The 24,512-nt window shown below is 38.5% G+C and overlaps 2 protein-coding genes across 3 annotated transcripts in view; one reads left to right on the top strand and one right to left on the bottom strand.

Annotated features, from left to right (window-relative positions):
• The window catches only part of CIP2A (cellular inhibitor of PP2A), a 38,853-nt gene extending 37,716 nt beyond the window's left edge, over positions 1-1,137 (bottom strand). Inside the window, exon 1 of one of the 2 annotated variants that reach the window (XM_036445545.2) lies at positions 544-1,137. In XM_036445545.2, the coding sequence (XP_036301438.1) occupies positions 544-645 (102 nt within the window). In that variant the 5' untranslated portion in view covers positions 646-1,137. The remainder of the gene's footprint in view (positions 1-543) is intronic. The other variant, XM_045584011.1, reaches the window with a different exon arrangement.
• Positions 1,138-1,146: 9 nt separating this feature from the next.
• Positions 1,147-24,512, top strand: part of DZIP3 (DAZ interacting zinc finger protein 3) — a 120,909-nt gene continuing 97,543 nt past the window's right edge. Inside the window, 4 exon segments of the mRNA XM_045584010.1 lie at positions 1,147-1,394; positions 11,416-11,519; positions 18,286-18,355; positions 22,100-22,255. Coding sequence (XP_045439966.1) covers positions 11,488-11,519; positions 18,286-18,355; positions 22,100-22,255 — 258 coding nt within the window. The 5' untranslated portion in view covers positions 1,147-1,394; positions 11,416-11,487.

The following is a 24,512-nucleotide window of genomic DNA, read 5'->3' as shown; positions in this document are numbered from 1 at the left end:
GGACTGTTATCAGGGAAAAAATCAAAAGGAAAAGGGGAACATACGGAATACGTTCAACAATAAACATTTAATTATCATTATTTTTTAATAAAAAGGAAAGGTACAGGTTTGAGCTCTCTTCTCCACTAACCCCAAACACAGCCTAAATTCCCCAACCTTTGGTGCCACCCTCCCTCTTCCTAGGCTCCTGTCTTTACGATGGTCGACAAACTTATTAGAGAAAGCTAAAGGCGTGTGACTCCCGGGCCAGATATTGCTCCGGGGGTGTTCTTAGAGTCGCCACTCCCCCCCTCCCCCCCGCCCTGCCATCCCCCGCCCCCGAGGCAACTGAAAGAACCAGGAGGGCCGAGGGGGCGGGGCGGCAGAGGGTGGAATTCAGGCTGACCCTCGCTCGCCTTCTTCACCAACACACAAAGACAACTGAGGAAAGGAGAAGCAGCCCTTTCTTTCCTAAATCGGGGCCGCCACACCCTGGCTAAGCCGCGCACTGAATGCTGCTCCCCCAGGGAAGCCCCTCTCGCCCGCGCCGCCGGAGCCCCTCACCTCCAAGTGCCGCAAAAGCTGGGTCGCGTTCGCCTCCGACTTAACGGCTTTGTACTGGCTGATGGTCAGGAGCAAGGACTTCAAGCAGGCGGTGGAGTCCATCCGGAACCGCCACGGGACTGCCAGGGAGTCACCACCACCACCACCCGGCCAGCTTGGCTGTCCAGTTTTCACCGCGCTTTTTTTGACTTTCGGCCCCACCCCCTCGCTTCCAGGAACTTCCGGTTCCGGTCTGGCTCCGGAAGTCCTTAGAACTGAGAGATGGGAGGGGGTGGGGGAGAAAAAGATGGAAGGTACTGGATGAGGGGCTGCGGGATCTAGGCTCTCGAAGGTTCCGTAAAGTAGGGTTAGCAGGAGCTGTCCTTTCGGACCCTTTCTCTGGAAAGCCGCGAGGTTTCATCTTCGCGATCCCGGCAAGACGAGAAATCTCGCGAGAAATGCGATTGCCACCCTCCGGGAAGGGGCGATTGGGCGCCAGGGATCCGTGTCGTGTTTTCGTTTGAGTCCGCGGCCTCCACGCTGGATGCCCAGTTTTTCCTTTGTGCGCACTAGTGTCTACCTGAGAGATGGTCGCTTCCCCCTAGAGTAGAGACGGTCAGGCGTTCTGAGGAGGAGGGACTTGGACTCTAGATGTTGAGGCGGCCTGGCTGGCGGGGGTGTCGTTTTCAAAATCACACGTCCACCCCTCCTTCCCAGGGATGCTCGCTCCTCACTGTAAGCCCGTGACCGCTGGGATTTTGTGCCGAGCGACTCGTGTCTTTACGATGGTCGTCAGACTTGTTTGAGAAAGCTACCGGCGAGTGACTCCTGGGCCAGCTATTGCTCCGGGGGTGTTCTTAGCGTCAGTGCTTGTAAGTGAAGATGCCTGTTTTACCACGCATGATTGACTGTTTCACAAGTCTCCCTGTCTGTGGACATGGCACAGTCGTTTGCGGTTTTTGATCAGAGATCATTCATATTGTGCATGTGCATATCATGAAATGAGTCGAATAGCTGTTTCTGGAGATTTTTTTTTTTTTTTTGATATATGCTATCGCCGAATAAAGCTTAAAAAAAACCACTTTGGAGAAAATAGTAGAATAGGGTACATTTGCCTTTTAAACTTCTTGTCAGAAGTCATGTTTTTCTCAATTCAAATAAAGTGTTTTGTTTTGGTTTTGCATCACTACATTTTAAAGACAGGATCTTTATATTAAAATCAATTTTAAAATTCTAAAAGCTTAATCTAGCCAATTGAGGCATGCCGCATACACGTAAAAATAATTGGGTCATTAATATATTTATGCATTCACTTATTTTGCCAATAATTATTGAGTGTGTAGCGTGGGCTAGCTATTGCCAGTCAGGGGACAAAGATGAAGTATCCCCCGCTGCAAAGGAGCTGTCTAATATGGGAAGCATCCTAAATGGTACCTATGTAATTCACCACATAAATTAGAGGCATCCGGCAGTTTCTTAGCTGCTTGCAAATCCCAGCTCTTCCTTGTACTGAGTGACCATAGGCAGATTCTCACTGCTTCAGCCTCTTCATAAGGTAAAATCTAGCAAACAGTAATACTACCTGTTTCATAAGATTGTTCATTCAATAAATAATTAGAGCCTACAATATGCTAGGCAGTAGATTCAGTGAATAAAATAATCCTGTAAGTAAAATCCAAACATTACATTCTAGTAGGAAAATGAAGTGGAAATAAGGAAAATGAAGTGGAAAAAATAGAACAGATGAAAAAACTTAAGAGAAAGGTGTAATAGTTTTCCATCACACATTAATAAATCTCTTTGCTGTGCTGTGAATGTTTTATTCAAGGTTTTATGTCCATGTTCATGAGAATTAAAAATATTTTCTTTATTCTCTCTTGGAATTTGGGTTATGTGTTATTTTTGAAAAATTAATTGGAAGTTTTCCATCTCCCCCCCTTCCATGCAAGAGAATAATGAGAATCACATAGGAATCATCTGATCTTTGTGAGTTGTACACAACTGACCAATAAATTAAGCTTGATAGCTTATTTAGTGGTTGATCTTTAGAAAATATTTGTATTTGTAGTAAGGTTGTTGATTTCATATTTTTCTATTTATTTTTTAAATATGTTTTATCAATTTTTTTAAAGAGAGGAAGGGAGAGGGATAGAGAGTTAGAAACATCGATGAGAGAGAAACATTGATTAGCCACCTCCTGCATATCCCCTACTGAGGATGTGCCCGAAATCAAGGTACATGCCCTTGACCAGAATCGAACCTTCTGTCCACAGGCTGACACTCTATCCTAGGGGTGTCGAACTCAATCAGAGAAGGGGCCAAAATCTAAAATCCAGCCTAAATCGCGGGCCGAATGGTTTACTGAACAGTCATAAACTGTCATTGTGATGGAAACGCAGCAGAGTGCAGTGATGACAGCGTGGTGCGGGCCACATTGCAAGGCCTGGCGGGACGGATTTGGCCCTCGGGCCTTGTGTTTGACACATGTGCTCTATACACTGAATCAAACTGGTTAGGGCATATTTTTCTATTTTTTCTTGAGTTGATTTTGGAAATTAGAAATTTTTAGCTTACCAACTCCTTATCTAGATTAAAAAATTATGTAAACTTGCATCAGTATTCTAAAATTCTCAGTACCTCTTTGTAGTTTTAAATTTCCTTTTCATCCTAATGTTATTTCTCTTTTCTTAGTTGGACTTTACAGCCATTAGTCTACTTAGTATTTCAATAACCAACTTTGGCTTTATTCTTGTTTTTACTTTTTAGTAATTCCATTCATAAACCTAGAGAAAAACAGAGACTCTATCTTGACCCAATGGTTGTCCTCAGGGATCAGTCTTGTAGCATCTGGGCTGCTCTTGACTTCTAAAGGAGAACTTGAAGTTGGCAGAGAAATGAAATAATCTACACATAAGCTCACCCCTTACTTCTGCTTTCAGAGGCCTTTCAGTGTGCAGAAGGATGGGAGGCTTCATTCTTTAAATCAATATTGAGTGTTTAACTGTGCCAGGTGTTCTAGGCATGAGGGATAAAACAGAGGGCTCAAAGAAATTTTTTTCTGACTTTGTAGGAGTTGCATTCTAGGAAGGACATGAGACCAAATATAAAACTAGATTATTCAATAGGCATAAATAGGTAGAACAAAAGTTTTATTAGTCCAGGTTCTAAAGATTAAAGGCTACGAAAGTCAGTGGTATAACTGGCAAGAGGTCTATGTATAGGGTCATTTGGATACCATGTCCCCACTATGGCTAAAACAATTCAAATACTAATATTAAATTGATTTTATCCTATATGCTGGTCCAGAAAAAAGTCTGTACAATTAATGCCATTTCTCATTTTTTTCAGAAATGTTTATCTTCATCACAAAGCCAGAAAACATATATAAACCAAAAGTATTCTCTCTTTATAATTATTCTTCCTGTTTCCTTTCCCAACTGTTAAGTATTAAAAGTCAGGTAATCTCTAGAAAATTTGCCAAATGATAAAAAAAACAAACAAACAAAAAAAAAAACCTTTCTCACTTTCAAATAATTTCTGATTTTTTTTTTCCTATACATTTTACAGAATTCAACTCAAGGTGAAGAGTACAAGGTTTGGATATTTTTGGTAAATGTTTTCCCTACCATTTTTATTAATATTATTTTTAAAATATATTTTTATTAATTTCAGAAAGGAGAGAAGAGGGAGAGAGAGAAGTATCAATGATGAAAGAAAATCATTGATCTGTTGCCTCCTGCAGGCCCCCTTCTGGGGGATTGAGCTTGCAACCTAGCATGTGCCCCTGACTCTTCAGTCCACAGGCCAACACTATCCACTGAGCCAAACTGGCTACAGCTTCCCTGCCATTTTTACATGTAATTTCAGAAGGTTGTCATTTTGTTTAAACAAAAGTACTACCTATTGTTTCTGAGTCCAATTTTGTAAATAATAAATGTGAATGTGACATACTTTATTTTATGTTAAGGTACAGTAATCATTTTTAATTATAACTAATATATATTGAAGGTCTACTTTGTGCAGAGAGGTCCTCTATATGTCTCAATTTTACATTTCTGATCTTTCAGAAAATAGATATCATCAAGTTCATGAAGTGAGTAGATAACTGTTTCCTGAACTGAAATGTGAAACTTTTCTAAGACAGTGGTACCCAAAGTAGAGTGCACATCTCGAGATATGTGAAAACATCTTTTGGGGTGTGGAACAAATATTAGAACTTTTATTTTTACTTATTTTAATTTCATTCTTTTTTTTTTCTTTTTTTAATTAATTTTTTTTTTTTACATATTTTAATGATTTTTTTGCCCCCCTCCCTCCCTCCCCCATATCCCCTCCCTCCCCATAGTTTTATGTCCATTGGTTGTACTTATATGCATGTATACAAGTCCTTCGGTTGATCTATTATCTCCCCCAGATCCTCCTCCCCTCCCCGCTGTAATTTGACAATCTGCTTGTTGCTTTAATTTCATTCTTTATAATATTATAGCTGTAGTTGCATATAATTGATAGGTGAAATGCTATCCATTTATATTAGTGTATTATCAGGTTTATTGCTTTAAAGATAATGTGATCAAATAATTGGAGACTTCCTCCAAATTTTCAACTTCGACTGAGTATTTAGACAAGTATAATTAATTTCAGTATCAAATATAGTATCTGGCATTATTCTGAATTGTTTTGTTGAGCAAATGAATTCTCTTAGCAAAAACTAATGTGAATAGTATACTATGAAATATTAAGATGCATGATTATCTTTTAAAAATACATTTTTATTAATTTTAGAGAGGGAGAGAGATGAAAAATCAATGATGAGAGAGAATCATTGATTAGATTGCCTCCTGCACACCCGACATGGGATGAAACCTGCAACCTGGGCCCTGATTGGGAATTGAAACCTGACCTCCTGGTTCATAGGTCAACTCTCAACCACTGATTCACATTGGCTGGGCAGCATGATTATTTTTTACAGTATCATTTACTGACCAGTGCAGTCATGTAAATAATTTTATTTCTGAGTAATTATTACCTAGTTCAATATCTAATTTTACACTAAATGTATATAAAGTAAAATATTTCACTTAATGGTGCATAGTAGAAAGAATATGGATTTTGTGGTTGGTGAAACTTGGGCATGAATTTCTGGTCTTATTGATATATTAGATATGTGAACTTTCTAAGCTTTAGTTTCTTAATTTTTAAAATGGAATCTTCTATAATAATAAAAGGGTAATAAGCAAATCAACCAAATGGATGAACAGCAGAATGACCTTCTGGACAACCACGCTATGACACGCACTGGGCCAGGCCAGCCAAGGTGGGAGGCATGCGATTGGTTGAGGTACCCCCAACCCCCATCACTGACCAGTATCATCCTGCCCCACATAGGGAGGCCCAGGCTACTTGGCCAAAGGTGCTGCCAGAGTGTGCCGGCCTGGCTGAGGGACCTCCCCGAGTGCATTGGGCTTCTAGTAGAGCAGCGTTTTTCAACCGCTGTTCCGTGGCACACTAGTGTGCCGCGAGATGTTGCCTGGTGTGCCGTAGGTGCAGACAAGACAAGAATTTTATAATTTTTCACTATTTTATTTACTTAATATTTCATAATAAAGTAATTATAAAATACTTTCTTTGTGTTTATTTGATTCCTATTCAAGAGAATTACTTTATATATAGTCAATATAGGCACAGAGTTAAATTTTTTAACATTTTCTAATGGTGGTGTGCCTCGTGATTTTTTTCATGAAACAAGTGTGCCTTTGCCCAAAAAAGGTTGAAAAACACTGTAGTAGAGTAATGTTTATCTTTCAGAGTTGTGTGAAGATCTGATGTATATTCATTGTACACAGATACATAGCCCAGAGCCCAGCAAATAGGAGCTATTAAAAATCTTATTTTCAATGATATCAAGTTAATGCACCTTGTTAATTTTTTTGGTTAAAGGTCAGCTGAGGATATTTTTCCCATTAATTTTTAAGGGAAAGTGGAAGGGAGGGAGGGAGAGAAATAAGCAATCATTGATATGAAAGAGACACAGCAATTGGTTGCCTCTTACATGTGCCTGACCTGGGCTGGGTACATGTCCTTGACCGGGACTCAAACCCATAACCCTTTGGTTTCTGGATTGATTCTCTAACCACTTAGCAATACTGTCCAGGGCTCCCCCCCTCCACATTAATTTTATATGAATGTAAAATTTTTATAACTAAAAGCTTGATCTACCTTCTCATCTAAACTCTTACAAATATATGTCTTTCTGTGAGAATGAGGGGCAGTACTTTTCTCATGTGGGTGGATCAAGTTGGATTTGGGTAGGGTGCTTTGTTATTTGTGGTGATGGAGTCAAGTACATATGGTATCCTCCATTCTCTGCCTATCATCCCTATATGTATCTTGTCTCAACATCCTGTCTTATTTTCTTTTGTCTAACACCTGTAATGACAACATAGTATTTTTAAGTTGTTGAAAATATTTCACTTTTGGAGAATTTGCTTAGGGGTAACAGATGTTCCTTTCAACAGTTCTCAGCTACATTTTTGAACAGTGTTGTTTTGGCAGTGCTACCTGGAAATAACCTGAAACTGATGGATAGTTTGATATCTAGATGTTTTTTTTCAGGTAAATCATAACCTATGCATCATAATTATAGGTACATTCCAAATATTCAAAACAAATTAATATATAGCCTTTGGATTTGCCTTTGTACGTGCAAAAATAATTGACTGGTTAGATATGAAAATAATTAAATATTTATTTAATTTATGCCAGGATGCTAATTTTGTCAAGGATGTTTTCTATTTTGGCACATTTATAAGGAGGGGGTAGTGGGTATACATTGCAAAGTTTTTGTTCCTGGAGTAAGCTGCCAGGTAGTGCTAACAGTGATCTTTGATAAATGGCAAGAGCTGAATATCCTAATCTTTTGGGGTTGAAAATGTATTCAATTTCTGATAATTTTGCAAAGATTCTCTGGTCATCATGCACCCATCTTGGAGTTTGCTTGATTAAACTAAATATTTTTTATTTAGGGTAAAATAATGTTTTGGTCACTTTTCTAGGTACATTCATTTTGTAGCCTTGACAAAAAGTTAAACAAATACAAAAATGAAAGAAACTAGAAATTTGAAATCAAATTATCAATATACACTGAATGGCCAGATTATTATGATCTCTGAATGCATAATAATCTGGCCACTCAGTATATGTATGTGTGTGTGTGTGTGTATATATATGTATATATGTATATATATATGTGTGTGTGTGTGTATATGTGTGTATATATATATATATATATATATATATATATATATATATACAGATTAGAGGTCTGGTGCATGAATTCATGCATGGGTGGGATTTGGCCAGGGGGAGGGGACTTGGGCAGTTGTCCAGCCTGCTGGTCAAACTCCTGGTAGAGGGGACAATTTGCATATTAGCCTTTTATTATATAGGATATACACTGAGTGGCCAGATTATTATGTGTTCAGAGATCATAATAATCTGTCGACTCAGTGTATTTTGTTCATTCTTAACACAGCTAATAACAAAATAATAGTACAGCTTGTTATTCTTTGAGTCTAACCTGATAGCCATTCTTGTTTAGCTGAAGCTGTCTAACATACAAGAAATAACAACTTTCAGAGTACTAGAATCACAGAACACCTGATTTGGTAACTTAAAAGCAACTCATGATGAATAGCTGTTGCTGCTTTTCTAGCAGACATAATCTGATCAGTAATAGTTAAAATATTGGTTTTAAGGAACTCTCATCACAAAGTGCCTTGCCTTATTTCTAGAGAGTGTCTTTTTCATGTTTTTTTTTTTTTAAGCCTTGAAGTTATTACTGCTCATTTATGTGGTGAAAACATATCACATCAACTTTAAGGAAATTTTTTAATGCTTTTGGTAAAAATCTAATAGAAGTGGTAACTAATGGTGTCCAATTTTATGTTATTAACAGATTCATGAACTTCTTGAGTTCAATGCTGACCTAGGAAATCCAGCTTTTAAAAATAGCTATCTAATTTTTACCAAGTTGTAGCTTCAAGATTGTTAATTGCGTCATTGTTTGTAATACCCAAACAAAAACAAAAACAAAACAAGACACCAATGGAGACAATTTAAGTATCACTAATGGCCAGAGAATGATTTATTTTACAATGGCATATCATGCAGTTTAAACGATATGGCTGATGTATATGTGCTGATAAGAAAAATACAAAATGACAAACTTGCAAACTAAGCTGCCATTTGTGCAATGTGGGATATATTTGAAAAACTGTTTTTGTCTCAATTCTTAGGTATCATTATTACCATTCCTTTCGGTATAATACTATTTATCCAATGTAGATAATTGGAAGAAAAGCGAACTAATTTTGCTGAAAACTTAAAAAAATTAAATGATAATGATGGTGATGATAGGGACACAGGTAGTGCTTACTATGTGCTAGGTACTGTGCTATTACATGTTTTAAACACCTGTTCATGATAACCCTATGAAACAAGTATGTTAATCCCAGTTTTTCAGATGAGGGAACGGAGGCACAATGGCGTTAATTTACACAAGGTTTCACAACTATTGTGTCAAAGCAGGTTTACTCTTGCAGACTGATTCCAGTGTTTCTCTGCTTGTAACTACCAAAGTTATACATCCTCTCAATTTATTTTTGGCATTGCTGGGAATCTAAATGAGATATGTTATGTCATTTCTCTTTCATGTTAGACAGGTGATTTATTGCTTGTACATGCTATGTAATATAAGGATGGTATTATTTTTCTTCCTCAGAACAATGTGTTATATGTTCATTTAATTAGCCTTTTCATTTTAACTCATTTATCTAGTTAGGTAGTTCTCAACTGGGGGCAATTTTATCCCCAGGGCACATTTGGCAATGTTTAGAGACATTTTTGGTTGCCACAGTGGGGCTGAGAAGTGGGGGAGTTGCTACTGGCATGTACTGAGTAGAGGCCTGCATGCTGCTAAGCATTCTAAAACTGTGTAGGACAGCCCTTGCCAGCATGGCTCAGCTGGTTGGAGCATAATCCCATACCCAAAAGGTAGTGGGTTCGATTCCCAGTCCAGGCATTTGCCCTGGTTGTGGTAGTAATCCCCAGTTGGGGTGAGTTCTGGAGACAGCCAATCTTTCTCTCTTCTCTCCCTCCCCCTCCATCCCTTCCTCCCCCTCTCTCTGCCCCTCCCTTTCCTTCTCCTCTTCCACTTCCCTCTCCCACTCCCCTGTCCCCTTCCTCTCCTCACCCCTCTCCCTTCTTCTCCCTCTCCCTCTATTGTCCTTCCTGCTCTCCCATCTCCCCTCTCCCCTTTCCTCACTCTAAAGTCAATTAGAAAAATAAATAAAAACACCCTAACCAGTTTGGCTCAGCAGAGTGTCAACCCACAGACCTGAGTTCCATTTGGGTCAAGGGTACTTCACCTTCTTTGCAGGCTCCTCCCTGACCCCCAGACCCTGGTCAGGGCTCATGCAGGAGGCAACCAATATTTCTATATTTCCCTCTCCTACTTTCTCTAAAAATCAATGGAAAAATATCACTGGGTGAGGATTTTAAATACATACATACATACATACATACATACATACATATGTACAGGACAACTTCCCATACCAAAGATTTATTGAGCCCAAAATGTCAGTAGTGCCAAGAAAGAAAATCTAATTTTATTGAGCATAAGAAAAATTTTCAATAACTAAACTCCTGTCCTGCAAAACAGTAATTGTCTTATTTTCAAGCCAATAGCATTGAGAAGAGCAAATTGTGGTGTTTTTTTTTTTCTTCCCCATTTTTGTTTCTTTTTACATTCAAATCAACTCTTTTACTTGACACTGTATAATCTGTAAGTACCAGAGCATTCAAGGGTAACAGGTTCATGGGAAATCTTCCCACACATTAAATGTAAACTTATTGACCAATCAGGACCTGTAAATTGATCAGGGGATTTACAAACAATGTACAAACATTTTCAGAAGCCATTTAACAATATATAGGAGGCTTAAAATATTTGTGTTTTTTTCACTTAGGAATTCTACCTCTGAGATTTTTTTTTTTAAAAGTGGAATTAACACTTTTTTTTGTTTGTAATTCTTTATTGTTGAAAGTTTTACTTATGTTTCCTTTTTCTTTCCTTGACTTCTTCTCACCCACTCGCACCCCTCAGCACATGCCCCCACTCTTCTATTGTCTGTGTTCATTGGTCTTGGTCATATGCATGGATACAAGTACTTCGGTTGACCTCTCACCTCCCCAACCTCCCCTACCTTCTCTCTGAGGTTTGACAGTCTGTTCCTTGTTTCTGTGTCTCTGGATCTATTTTTATTCATCAGTTTATATTGTTCATTATGTTTCACAAATGAGTGAGTTCATGTGATATTTAACTTTCTCCAAGTGGCTTATTTTGCTTAGCATAATGCTTTCTAGGTCCACCCATACTGTTTCAAATGATAAGGAAATAACCATAAATATAGAGAAGGCCTATGGACAGTGGAATTTATCAAAATGCTATTTATAATAAGACAATGAGAAACAATCTAAATGTCCAACTATAAGAAAATGGTCAAAGAAACCCTGATCAATCAATTAGAATTGTGTAACTATTAGAATAATTACCAGAGGTACAAAATAACAAGAAAAATGATTTTGACATAGTGTTCAGCGGTGAAAAAGGTATTCAATATGATTACAAATTGGTCAAATATACCTATGCTTGAAAAACAATTAAGTATTTTAAAATGTAAACAGTAATTTATGTTTAGATGATGAAATTGTGATCTTTATTTTCTATTAAAATTTTCAAAATTTTCTTTAATGATTATGTACTACTTATATAGTAGGGAGAAAGAATGTAATCCTCCTACATTTCCACTAAAAATACTACTTTTCTTACAGCTTTAAACAGCAGTAGTAGAAGTCAGACTGTAAGCATTGGAATAAGACTTTTGCAAAAGAACATTGTGCATCATGGATTCTCTTCCAGAAGAATTTTCTGTGAGGTAAGAGGTGGATTGACAAAAGCCAATTGCATTCGTTATATTCCAAAGACACACTTGTTTCTTCCATATAATCTTGGAAAGCTACTGTGAATGAGATACCCTTGCTTTTCAAGACAGTTAGCAACTTTGAAGAGTGGAGGATGTAAACTGGGTAAAATCTAATTCTAGAAAATTTATTTAAGGACCACACCCTGGTTGAAGAGCCAAGAAAAATAAACCAAAGCTTGTCATATTTGGGCATTTTCAATAAAGTAATATTATATATATCATTTAACAAGCACTTACATTGACTTACTCTTTGCCAGACATTGTTTTAAATGCTTTTACAAATCTATACTATTAATAGGGTAATATACAATTTGGTCAGGATGCCCTCACACATAATGACCAATCAGCAAGCTGTGTGCGCAGCAGGTGCGGATGGTGAGGACTTGTAGCATCTAGGACAGGGGCCGGGGGGCGGGGAGATGGCAGAGGCCTATGTGCACCTGCACCGGGGGTCCGCAGACATGCAGAAAGGCCTCTGTATTGGCCCTACTGCAGCCTGGCCTGGGAGTTTGCAGGCCTTTCTGGGTCTGGCCTACCTCTTTGGGGAAATCCATGGAGGAGCCCTGGATGGGTGGACAGGGCCTACCTCTTTAGGGGGATGGATTGTGAGGCTCCCACACTATGACAGGGCACAGGCCAGGCTGGTGTCCCCCTGCTCTGAGTGCATGAATTTTGTGTACCGGGCCACTAGTGTTAACATATAAACCTTACTAGAAGCCCTGTTGCAGGAAGATTCCTACAATAGGGCTTCCTGCTGCGGTCGCTGCCTCACCTGCTTTCCTCCCTACTCCCTGCCCTGCCTACTTTCCTCCCTTCTCCCCTGCCCTGCTTGCTTGCTTCTCTGCAGCTTCGCTACCTTCTGCAGCGCTTGGCTTCTTTCTACACTCTCTTCAGTCTTCACTCTGGCCTGGATATGCAAATTAATTGCCATCTTGGTTGGGTTAATTTGCATACTTGCCCTGATTGGCTGGTGAGCGTGGCTTGTGGGGGTAGTGAAGTTGTGGTCAATTTGCATGTTTCTCTTTTATTAGGATGGATAACAACTCTATGAGGTGGATGCTATTATTCTCTTTTATAGAAGGTAACTTAAGCATAACACAAAAGAGTCTATTGAATGGTTCATTTGGGGCCACGCCAAAAGTCCCTCCAATCAGGTACCAGTTTAGCCTGCCTAAACCTCTCCCTTATAATACTAAACAAATAGGTTAGTATTGGAGATCTCCCTTCTATAGCTATCTTATATAATAAGCAACATGTTCTATTTATTTTATAAGTATTTACTGACCTTCTTGATACTTAGGGAATAAAGACTAAACAAAATTTGTGTATTAAGAATTATAATGTAGGAAGGTATATAAAAGGATATATTTAGGCAAAATGCATACATAAATGTTACATTAGAGATGCTGAGGCTATATATAGGAAGGAAAGATAATTACTGTCTGGGGTTAAGTGGGTTTTCACAAGGTACTGTTTGAATTGAATTTTAATGACTAGGAAGCATTTTGATGGGTGTAGAAGCAGAGAAGATGGGAGGTAATTTGGCTAAGGAAATGGTAAGAAAAAGTACTTAAGACAAATTCTTAGCGAGCATTTTGACTGTCCTGTTAAGGAGTTTAGCTTTATTTTGTGCAGAACAATTGACATTTTAAGAAGATAAATGAAATTTTATGCTATATTTTGGAAAGAATACCTCTGTTGATAGTGGAAATAAATGGAATTTCAAGATACAACACTAATCACTTGGGAAGAAGCTGATGGAGGCTTGCAATACTAGGAATAGGAAATAGTAAGAAAGGAGGGATTTATAAAACTAGAATAAACAGAATTCTATGACTGCCTAAATATGAGAAAAGGTATAAAAGAAGTAGAGATGCTGTGCTGCCTTCTCTCGGCCCGCTTGCCAGTGTCTGTGAGCCCACACCTCCTCCCCAGACTCTCCTAGGGGTGTTGAACTCAATCAGAGAAGGGGCCAAAATCTAAAATCCAGCCTAAATCGCGGGCCGAATGGTTTACTGAACAGTCATAAACTGTCATTGTGATGGAAACGCAGCGGAGTGCAGTGATGACAGCGCGGTGCGGGCCACATTGCAAGGCCTGGTGGGACGGATTTGGCCCGCGGGCCTTGTGTTTGACACATGTGCTCCAGACTGTCTCCATGTTGCCTGCCCAGAGGGGAGGGACAGACCCCGGGCCGGCACTCTCCCTCTCCCACCTGCTGTCAGAGTAGCTTCTCCAGGTAAACTCCACAGGCTAGCCTCCTCCATCCCCAGCCATTTTGTACCATTATATAAATATATATAAATATAAATATATAAATACAATATGTGAAGACATCCTTTGGGTTTTTATTTTGAAACTATTTCTAGGCTTGTTCTGGGAGTCTCTGTGCTGCATGTACTGTACTGACCTGTTTTATAGGTGCCTTTTTATTAAAAAGAGAAAATGTAAGCCTGAAAAAAAAAAAAAAAAAGTAGAGATGGCTCACAGGTTTCTAATGACCAGAAGGAAATTATACCACTATATTATACTAGAGTCCCAGTGCATGATATTTGTGCACAGGTGTGAAAGGGTGGGGAGGGGGTTTCCCTCAGCCCAGCTTGCACCCTCTCCAATCGGGGACCTCTTAGGGGATGTGACTGTGATCAGCCCTTGCCCCTCTCTCTCTCTCTGGGCCTCGCCAGCAGCCAAGGCAGCTGCTGATCAGTTCCTGCCTCTCTCTCTCTCCAGGCCTTGCCAGCAACCACGGTGGCTGTTGATTACACCCTGCCTCTCTCTCCAGGCCTCTCTTTAGGTCTGATCTGCAGCCACTGAGCCATCGGCAAGGTTGTTAGGTCTCCACTGTGGTATCCTGCCTACCCTGCTTCACTCCCCACCTCCTGCCCTGCTCCTCCCCTCCTGATGATTTGTTGTCTGATGATTTGATTTAGGATGTGATGGCCTCTCATCTTTTATAATGTATCGATAGATGTTATCCCAATAAATTTAATAAAAATGGACTGCAAATTATGCTTACACTGGAAGTGAACCACTTATCAATTTTATTTTAATCATCACTATTGGTATACCCTGTAGGTGTAAAATTTGGCTACCACACTGTCAGCATTTCTTAGGGGCTAGACTTTAGAGACTTCATAGATAGTTCTGAGGTCTTTGGCTTGCTCTGAAGTTTCTGGCCACCCAAGTTACCACTTGAGGTGGTGAATTTTTCTACATTTTCTTGTTATTTTTTTTGGTTAATTTTTATTCAGTTCCTCATTTGGCCTGTGGTAATGGCACATATTGTTGGCTTTATAGCTTTCTTAGATTTTCTTGAAGGGGTAGGAATTTTTGGAAAGGCTCCTTCCCTTGAACTCCCGTAAAGACATCTTTTCACCCCCTTGGATGTCTTTAGTACTTGGAAGGACAACAGAGTGAGCACAGAAGGACATTGGTTTGTGAGGAAATGACTGGGATGAAAGGGAAAAGAAGTCTTCATGAGAAAAAGTATGGGTTGAGGATGGAATCTGCCAGGCAAGACCAGGAAGTCTTGGGGATATGCCACTAAAGAAGAGGAGGAGAAGTTTGGGTGTGGTCCTTTCATCCTGGACACTGGACCTGGTAACAGGGCTTCTTCCTTTTTTACCTTCTTTTGGTGAATGGGGTTGGTTGTTACCTAACTGTGCTAGGAGTTTGTGGTTTCCTGGTCATCTTTACCATGCCAAAATTTCCCAGGGCCTTCCCCCAGGCCTCCTGAACATATGCTTTTCTCTAGGACAATGAGGAGCCACACCCCCTAGGCTTTAATTAATCAGGAAGCCTCTCCTCCAGCTAATGGTAGCTCTGGGAGAGAAATTTAGACTTCATAAAACACCATCCTGACATTTTCATGGGGAGGAGTGAGGAGGCCAAGATGCTTTGGTAAGAAAAAGGGGACATTTCTTTAGCACTCCTAAGCCTTCTCAAACCTATTGACCCCATGTTCAGTTCTGATGAGTCACATGGTAGGGAGATGATGCCTCCTCCAAACGATGATGCCTCAGCCACCCATTTCAGTGGTTCATTGTTCTTTCTCATCCTTCACCATTAGCTAGTTTTCATACGATTTACCTAAAGTCTTTCCAAGGTAATGTGACTGTCTCTGTGGAGATGTGAATCATCCTGCTTCCCTAGTACAGGTTGCTCTTATGCACCTTGAAAACCATTCACTTCTTGGCTACTACCAGAGAAAGTTTCCATCTCACCCCTTTTCCACTGTCCATTCGGCTCTCCCCAGCTTTCTTTTGTCAAGGTTGAAATCATTGCCTTTAGGCTCTTTTTAATTAATAGAGTTGCTCAACTGATTATCTTAGTTTTGTTTAAAATCTTTGGTGTAATAATAGTAGGCAAAGTATCTATCATATAGATTTGGGGTTTAACAAATAATAAGGTGAATGAGGCAGGAATTTAAATTCCTGAAATTGGGTTTCCTGTTTGTATGTTGAAAACTGCACCTCCCCCAACCCCACTTTCTGAGGGAATATGGGTAATCAGACCCTTAGTCTGAGGATTGCAGACTCAGGTTCATGGAGGACAGGAGGCCCAGATGCTATCAAAGTATGGATTAGAGAGAGGGCTAAAGGACCCTATGGAATCCATCTCAGCTCCTGCCATCAGGCTTTGGAATTGCTGGGCTTGGTACCGGCTGTGATGTGTACTGATTTCCTGCAGAGGACTCAGGGCAGTGAGGCCTTGATCTGAGGAGTCCAGCCTTGGGCCAACAGAGGGAGGATCCCAGGACCTACCAGAGTTCAAGGTTTAGAACATGAGGGAGGCAGAAGGGACCCTGACCCTAAAACAGAGTCATCCCACCCAGGGTGGGATGACAACAACAGGCGATTTCTGCATTCTGGTCTCAGAGACCGAGGGGCTTTGGTATAGGGAGTGGATCTCAGATACGTAGAGGACTAGCCCAAGTCCTGCCAGAGTCAAGGTGAGGACCCAAGGAAACACTAAAGGGACTCTGGATGCCACAACAGAGGGAACCCCACCGGTGCCCTCCTCCAGTGTAAGCCCTGGGAGTCCCCAGGGTGGGGTAACAGGCAATTTTTGCATCTGGATCTCAGAGACTTGGGGGCTTTGGTATAGGGAGCGGGATTTCACATACACAGAGGACCAGCCCAAGTCCTGTCAGAGTCAACATTAGGATGTATCAACCCTGGATTGCATAACAGAGGGGACCCCACAGAAGCCCACCCTTGCTGTCAGCCCTGGGAGTCCCCAGGGCGAAATGATCACACACAGTTTTTCCTGACTTTCACAAATGGGTCTGAGAGATCCTGGGAATGATATCAGGAAAAGGGCCGCTGGTCCCGGAGGGGAGGGCCCAGGTCCGTCTGGAGGCAACCAAGGAGGCAGTGATGAGGTCATTAGGCCTCCGCCCAGCCTGGACCAGAGGTTAATGTCCTTGCCCCAGGCCCCTTCCCCACCCTTCCACCTCCACCCCTCCTGCGTTTTGTTGTCCCTCCAGTCATTTTGGATGTGATGGACCCTGGCTCTTTATGTATATAGATTATATTGATTATACCACTAATTAATAGAAGGATCTCAAAAAGACATAGGTTTAATGTGTGTTTGTGTGAGAAGCAAAGAGAGGACAGATAATGAGTTCAGTTTTGGATGTAACTTAACATGCTGTTAAGATATTCTTACAGAAACTGTACAGTAGAAAGTTGGAAATACTAGTGAATAGGTTATTCTTTTTCATGACATTTTAAAGAGCACTGAGAATCATATTGTGAAACATTGTTTCTGTATAAGAATCATTTTTGTTGAAACTTTCATTGTGTGAATAATGCTATACTTTTTATCTGTCCCACTTTCCCCTAAAAAAAAAATCAGTTTGCACAATGTAGATGATAAAGAATATTCTGGTCAAATGAGTACATAAATGTGAAGTAAGATGGGGTAATATTTATAAAGTACAATTTTGAGTAAATCTATTAATAGAAGTTTCTCACCTCAGTTTTATATCTGCAAGTATATAAAATTAAGGTTATATAAATCATATATGCTGTGTTATGGTTCTTATATTTTGATTTCTGTGTCATGCTTCTGTATGTAGGCAAATATATTTCATAAATAAAATTTTCATTTTAGTATATAATACTGCAGATGTTCAAATTTCAGGCCAATGTCAAAAGTAAAACTTGTCAAATTATTTCTTTTACAAAAATAGTTGACAATTTTCTAAATATTATATTCTGCCTGAATTTCAAAAAATCATTTTGGAAAATTGGACATTTGTAAGGCTAGGAACCTGAAACAAAAAATAAAATTATCTGACTAATAGATCCTTTCTAAACCTTTATTATATTCATAAAGACATACATATGTACTTACATAAAACAAAACATCAACCTTTTCAAGAACCTTTTTTCTTTACATTGAAACAGTGCTATAAGCTAATTTCCCCTCCCCCCCATTATTTTGGTCTAGTATGTGTCTGTTTGAAGATGGAGTTTCCTTTATATCAGTTTTATATTCTCTCTACCACATACAGTTAAGACATGGCATAAAAATTTCATTGAGTCCCTAAAGAGATAGGGACTACCTCCTTTTATCAGTCTTTGATAACACAATTTTACACTTCTGAAACTTTCAGACAATAATTTACTTGTTAGAGTTTTTACTACTAAATTTAATTATATTCTTTATAAGGAGATACCCTGAATACACCTTTCTTTTTTATTTAAAATAGGGATGTTCCTGTGGAGGAGGAGACTAAGGAAGAAACTGAGAATAAGGTAGAAAAGTTAACTGATCAATTGGTAAGAGAATATTTAAATTTCATTAATCGTTAATTAATTAGTATTGATTAAAGCAGGTAGTGTAATGTTAAATCTAATTAATTTAATTATTTTAAAGATTTAGGGTAAGTTCACTTTTGTATTTTAGTAAGAAAGATTATGCTCATGATTAAGTCTTGCTTTGATAATTGATATCTGTGTTTCAAAGTTATCATTCTGTTCAACAATCTTCTCTGTGAGTTAAAATTAATAGATAATTGAGTTGACTTGCCTAGAAACATTTTAACAGTTGGTTTTAAGAAATCTCTTATTTGTCTTTTAAAGGTAAAATTCAAGCAAAATGAAAACAATATACATACAGAGAAATCACACACATACACTGAATTTTATTTAGTAAGAAATTCACTGAGTTGTTTCTGAAGTTAATTCTCTTCCCTGTTTTTATCATATATATATGTATATATATATATGGATTGATTTCAGAGGGAGAGAGAAAGAAAGAAAAGCATCTATCATGAGAGGAGAATCATTGATTGGCTGCTTCCTACACGGGGCCTTACTGGGGACCAAGTCTGAAACCTGAGCATGTGCCCTGACCTGGAAGTATGACCTGGTTCATAGGTTGATCCTTAACCATTGATCAATACCAGTTGGGCTGTTTTTAACATCTTTACTGTTAGAAAGTCAAGTACTCAATAAATGAAAATAAATTATATATTAGTTATAAGGCTTTTATTGTTAATAATAATATACTTTATGATTGACTATATATGAATAACACATTTATATTCAATGAAATTTGGATGAACAGGTTTAATATAATGATTGATACTCATTTAAAAAGGTCCTAGCTGGTTTGGCTCAATGGATACAGCATCAGCTTTTGGACCAAAGCGTCCTGGGGATTCCATTCCAGTCAGGGCATGTATATTAGTTGCAGGCTCCTCCTCTGCCCAAGCCCTGGTTGCAGCTTGTGCAGGAAGCAACCAATGGATGTGTTTCTCTCACATCAATGTTTCTCTGTCTTTCCCTCTCTCCCTAAAAATCAATGGAAAAATATCCTTGGGTGAGGATTAGCAACAATAGCAAAAGTTTGTAAAGGCTATTCAGTAACTTATGAAAGAATACACATAAACATAAAATAACCATAGTATTTACTTGTGTGAGGTTATTACCATAACACATTTTACACAGTGTACACAACACATGCTAATGTATTCAGAGACCCACATTTGAACCAGGGGGACTAGATTCAGAAGACATTTCAAGGTTCCGGGTATGGGATATAGAGGCAAGAAGGAACTGACTTGCATTTGATTTAGATGCCAAATCAATTTTTAAAAAGTGGATTGAGCATCAACTATTTTGACAAATAACTTAAAATTGTATTTATTATAAGATATATTAAACAAGCATGATGGTTATAGTATTTGCTGTCAAAAGAATTTATGTGTATCAGTTTGATAATTAGTGTTAGATGATTCTGTGATGACTTTTGATGGTAGAATTGACCTTTAGTTTGAAATATTTACACTACTGAGAATGATCTTTTTTTGCTGTTGTTAATCCTCACCTACGGATATTTTTCCCATTGATTTTTGGAGAGAGTGGAAGGGGTGGATGGAGGAAGAGAGAGAGGATAGAAGAGGCAGAGAGAGAGAAACATCAGTGTGAGAGAGACATATTGATTGGCTGCCTCCCACGTGTGCTCCTATGAGGGACCGGGGATGGAACCTGCAACCCAGGTATGTGCCTTTGACCAGGAATCAAACCTGAGACCCTTCATTATATGGGCAGACACTCTAACCCCTGAACAATACCGGCCAGGGTGACAGTGGTCATTCTTTTCTTTTTTAATATATATTTTTTGTTGCCTTTTTACAGATAGCAGGGGAGAGGGATAGAGAGTTAGAAACATTGATGAGAGAGAAACATCTATCAGCTGCCTCCTGCACACCCCCTACTGGAGATGTGCCTGCAACCAAGGAACATGCCCTTGACTGGAATCGAACCCCGGACCCTCCCAGTCCACAGGCCGATGCTCCATCCACAGAGCCAAACCAGCCAGGGCTAGTGGTCATTCTTTACAAGCGCTTATCTAGTTTATGGAAGTTCCTTTTTTTTAACCTTTTGAAAAACTTTAAGCCAACAGAAAAGTTGCAAGAATAGTAAGAATAGCACAACATACACTTATATATCCTTTAGAAAATTTAAGACGTTTTTCCTGCATTTTGGGATGTAATTTTTATGTAATGAAGTACTATAAAAAGTAAGATGTAAAAAAAAAAGTAAGGTGTAGCTGAAACCAGTTTGGCTCAGTGGATAGAGCATAGGCCTGCGGACTGAAAGGTCCAAGGTTCAATTCCAGTCAAGGGGATGTACATTGGTTGTGGGCACATCCCCAGTAGGGGGTGTGTAAGAGGCAGCTGATCGATGATTCTCTCTCATCGATGTTTCTAATTCTCTATCTCTTTCCCTTCCTCTCTGTAAAAAATCAATAAAATATATTTTAAAAAAAAGTAAGGTGTATTTGTTAGGTATTGTTGGAGATGGAGGAATCTTAATTTAAGACTCAAAACCAGCCCAGATAGCATGACTCAGTGGTTGGCATCGACCTATGAACCAGGAGGTCACGATTTGATTCTTTGTCAGGGCACATACCTGGTTGTGGGCTCAGTCTTCACGTGTGGGAGCATACAGGGACTCTCTATCATCGTTGATGTTAATCTCTCTCTCTCCTTTGCCCTTCCACTCTGAAATAATAACAATAATAAAAAAAGACTCAAACCCAGAAGTGGAGAGTAGGCAGATAATTCTGAATGGACTTTATTGGTTCCTAGTTACAGTCAGAGTAACTCCACGCAAGGGCATTTTCAGTGACTCCAGCCCTTTATGGCCTCTGCAGTAAGAAGCTGTTCTGATATTCAGAGATCAGTAGCAACATATTCATATTCCCAAAGTTTCAGCAGGGTATAGAAGCAATAATATCTTGTTAAGGTTTAAAGGAAGGCCATTATCCATCTGTTCTAGACCCTTTATCCATTTCTATTGCCCACCCATTCCTCATAACTAATATAAAACCATTCTTAAAAATAGTTTTCATATTATTATGTAGACTAATCTATGTAATATTTTAAACTCAGCATTTTTATGCTTTAAATGACCAATTCAGTGCATGCTTTGTATTTCTTAAGAACAACTTTTTTTTAAATATGTATTTTATTGATTTTTTACAGAGAGAAAGGGAGAAGGATAGAGAGTTAGAAACATTGATGAGAGAGAAACATCGATTAGCTGCCTCCTGCACAGCCCCCACTGGGGATGTGCCCGCAACCAAGGTACAAGCCCTTGACCGGAATCGAACCCAGGACCCTCCAGTCCACAGGCCGACGCTCTATCCACTGAGCCAAACCGGTTTTGGCAAGAACAACTATTTTTTAAGTTGTAACTCATATGCCTAAAATTGTTCATGTTTCCTATTCTATCACCTTATTAAAAAAGGTGTCATTTATCCTTCTCTTTGAATTTCTTCTTTGTTTATATTATAATTTTCAAGTGAATTTATAATGACATTCCTCATAAGAAAGTTTCTTGAGTTTTGATCTTAAACTTTCTATAATGTTGTAAGTTCCTTGAGAGCAGAAGAATGTCTTAATTTTATTTGGGTTTTCTGTAGTCTATCATAGTGATTTGCTCTTTTTAAAAATAGTTTGGTTTTAATATTAGCCAAGTATAATTGTGTAAATTTTTAATAATATCTTCTAGGATAAACAGGAAAAAGACATACCTTCTAATCTTATGCCTGTTAATCTACTATTAGAAGTGAAGAAGTTATTGAGTACAATTAATAATCTACCAAAAGGTGTGGTCCCTTACGTTAAGAAGTTTGTAGAAGAAAATTTTTCTCTCCAAACTATGCAGGTAAGATAATTTGTTCATTGGGACAGAAGGATAGCCCTCTGTATATAACTATCTAGGAAAACACTTTATGTTCCTTTACTCTCATACTGCCTCCAAACTCACAGCACTTCTGACAGTAGTTATGAGAGTTTATTTTCACACTGATCAATTCTCCAAGGCCAGCTGGGTGTCTTACAATTCATTTCAATTCTGATACCATCTACCTGGAGTTAGTATCAGATCCCACAGGTTAAGGTCCCAGTACCACAATGTTGCCCCCAATTCAGATGTCATTCGCCAGTCTTAGGTTGTCCTCAGTACTTCTGATTCACTGGCTATAAATTATGGTACTAACAACCAGCTCTTGGTTGGAATGACTTGCTAGAACAGTCCACAGGACTTGGGGAAACACTTATGTTTACTATTTCATTGCACAGTGTAGTTTATGATAAAGGATACAGATGTACATCCAGGTCAAGGTCTGGAAGGGTCCTGAGTGCAGGAACTTCTGTTCTAGTGGAGTCTGGGTGTACCCTTCTCCTGGTATGTGTCCATGTTCACCAAACTGGAAGTTCTCCAAACCCCTTACTTTTTAAAAATTTTTATGGATGCTTCATTATTTAGGTGTCATCAATGAATAATTCAAATTTCAGTTCCTCTCCCAATGGGGCTAAAAGTTCCAAGCTTTTATTCTTGGCTTGATTTTCCTGGTGACTAACCCTTATCTGGGAGTTTACCAAGAGTCACTTCATTAGAACAAAATATACTTCTTTTTAAGATTTTAACTGCTCTCAAAGACCAAATATAAGCAGGTATTTTGGGTATAGGGCAATCTATGTGCCTTTTTTTTTTTTTAATCACAATAGTATAGCTAAAGTCTTGAAGTCTCTATCTTATTGCTTGTGAAGGGCTTAATATCAAGCTTGACTCTAGACTTTTATTAACTAAATAGAGTTAGTTGGTGGTAGCCTTTCAAGAATAATGGTAGGAATGTTGGTTAGTAGTTTGTAAGCTGTTGATTGTAAGGTCTAGTATTTATTCTAATTTTATTAATAACCCGTAATATGCCACTCTGGGACAGAGAAGTGCAGTTGGTTTTCCTAATTTTTAAAACACTGACAAATTTTTCAAAAATGTAAAATAGAAATAATGTCCAAAACTTTTAGATTCATGAGTAAAATAAATATTCTAGAGAATATATTGTAGATTTCTATCTTACAGATCATTTTTCTAAATAATAAGTAGTGAAATTTTCAGCACAAGATGGGTATCAATTTTTAAATTAATGGAGTTTTCCAAAATTAAAGAGAATATCTACTTTTTTGTAGCAGCTAATTGGTGGGAAGGGAGCAATACACCATAGGTGCCTTTTCTGTGAAAAAAATATATTATTCATTATTTCCACAAGACAAATTAATACTATTATGATTAAAAAAATCAAACAAACTCTGAAAATATCTAAAGAAAATATCTAAATATAAAATATCTACATTATAATTATAACCTTAACTTAGGTAATTTACCACGGTATATTATCTGGTTTGAAATTGATGGAAATCAATTTATCTTTTGGAAATCACCCAAAAACAATAATGAGAAATAGAACCCAGTAGCCTTTATATATGCAAACAATAGCCAATTAAAGATAAAAATGAATGAAAAATACTTATCTATAATGGCAACAAAAAAGGTAAAATACTTAGGGAAACATCTAAGGATATACACTGAGTAGTTAGATTATTATGATCTCTGAATGCATAATAATTTAGCCACTCAGTGTGTATGTGCATGTGTGTGTGTGTGTGTGTGAGGCCCTGTGCATGAATTCATGCATGGGTGAGGTCCGGCCAGCCTGGCCAAAGGGGGGGACATGGGAGACATGGGCAGTTGGACAGCCTGCCTGATGGTTGAATTCCTGGTCGAGGGGACAATTTGCATATTAGCTTTTTATTATACAGGATATACACTGAGTGGCCAGATTATTATGTATTCAGAGATCATAATAATCTGGCCACTCAGTATATAAGATTATAAACTAGAATTTCTCAAAGATTTTCCTAAGCCACCTACCAGAGGCTGTCTGAACACCATAATAGTTCTAAATCTCTGTGAGTAGGTTTGGGAATGTCCATTTTAGCAAGCAAGTACCCGACACACTGATTTTCTTCACTTTAGTTTAGAAATCAATACTCTATTAAAACAATAAATTAAAATCTCTAAAACTCTATTAAAAGTAAGAAAAGAAGACCTGATTGTAAAGTAGTACATTTTGGAAAAT

Source organism: Pipistrellus kuhlii, unplaced genomic scaffold (genome assembly GCF_014108245.1).
Source record: "Pipistrellus kuhlii isolate mPipKuh1 unplaced genomic scaffold, mPipKuh1.p scaffold_m20_p_2, whole genome shotgun sequence".
NCBI lineage: Eukaryota > Metazoa > Chordata > Mammalia > Chiroptera > Vespertilionidae > Pipistrellus > Pipistrellus kuhlii.
This window is presented reverse-complemented; position numbering and strand designations above follow the sequence as displayed.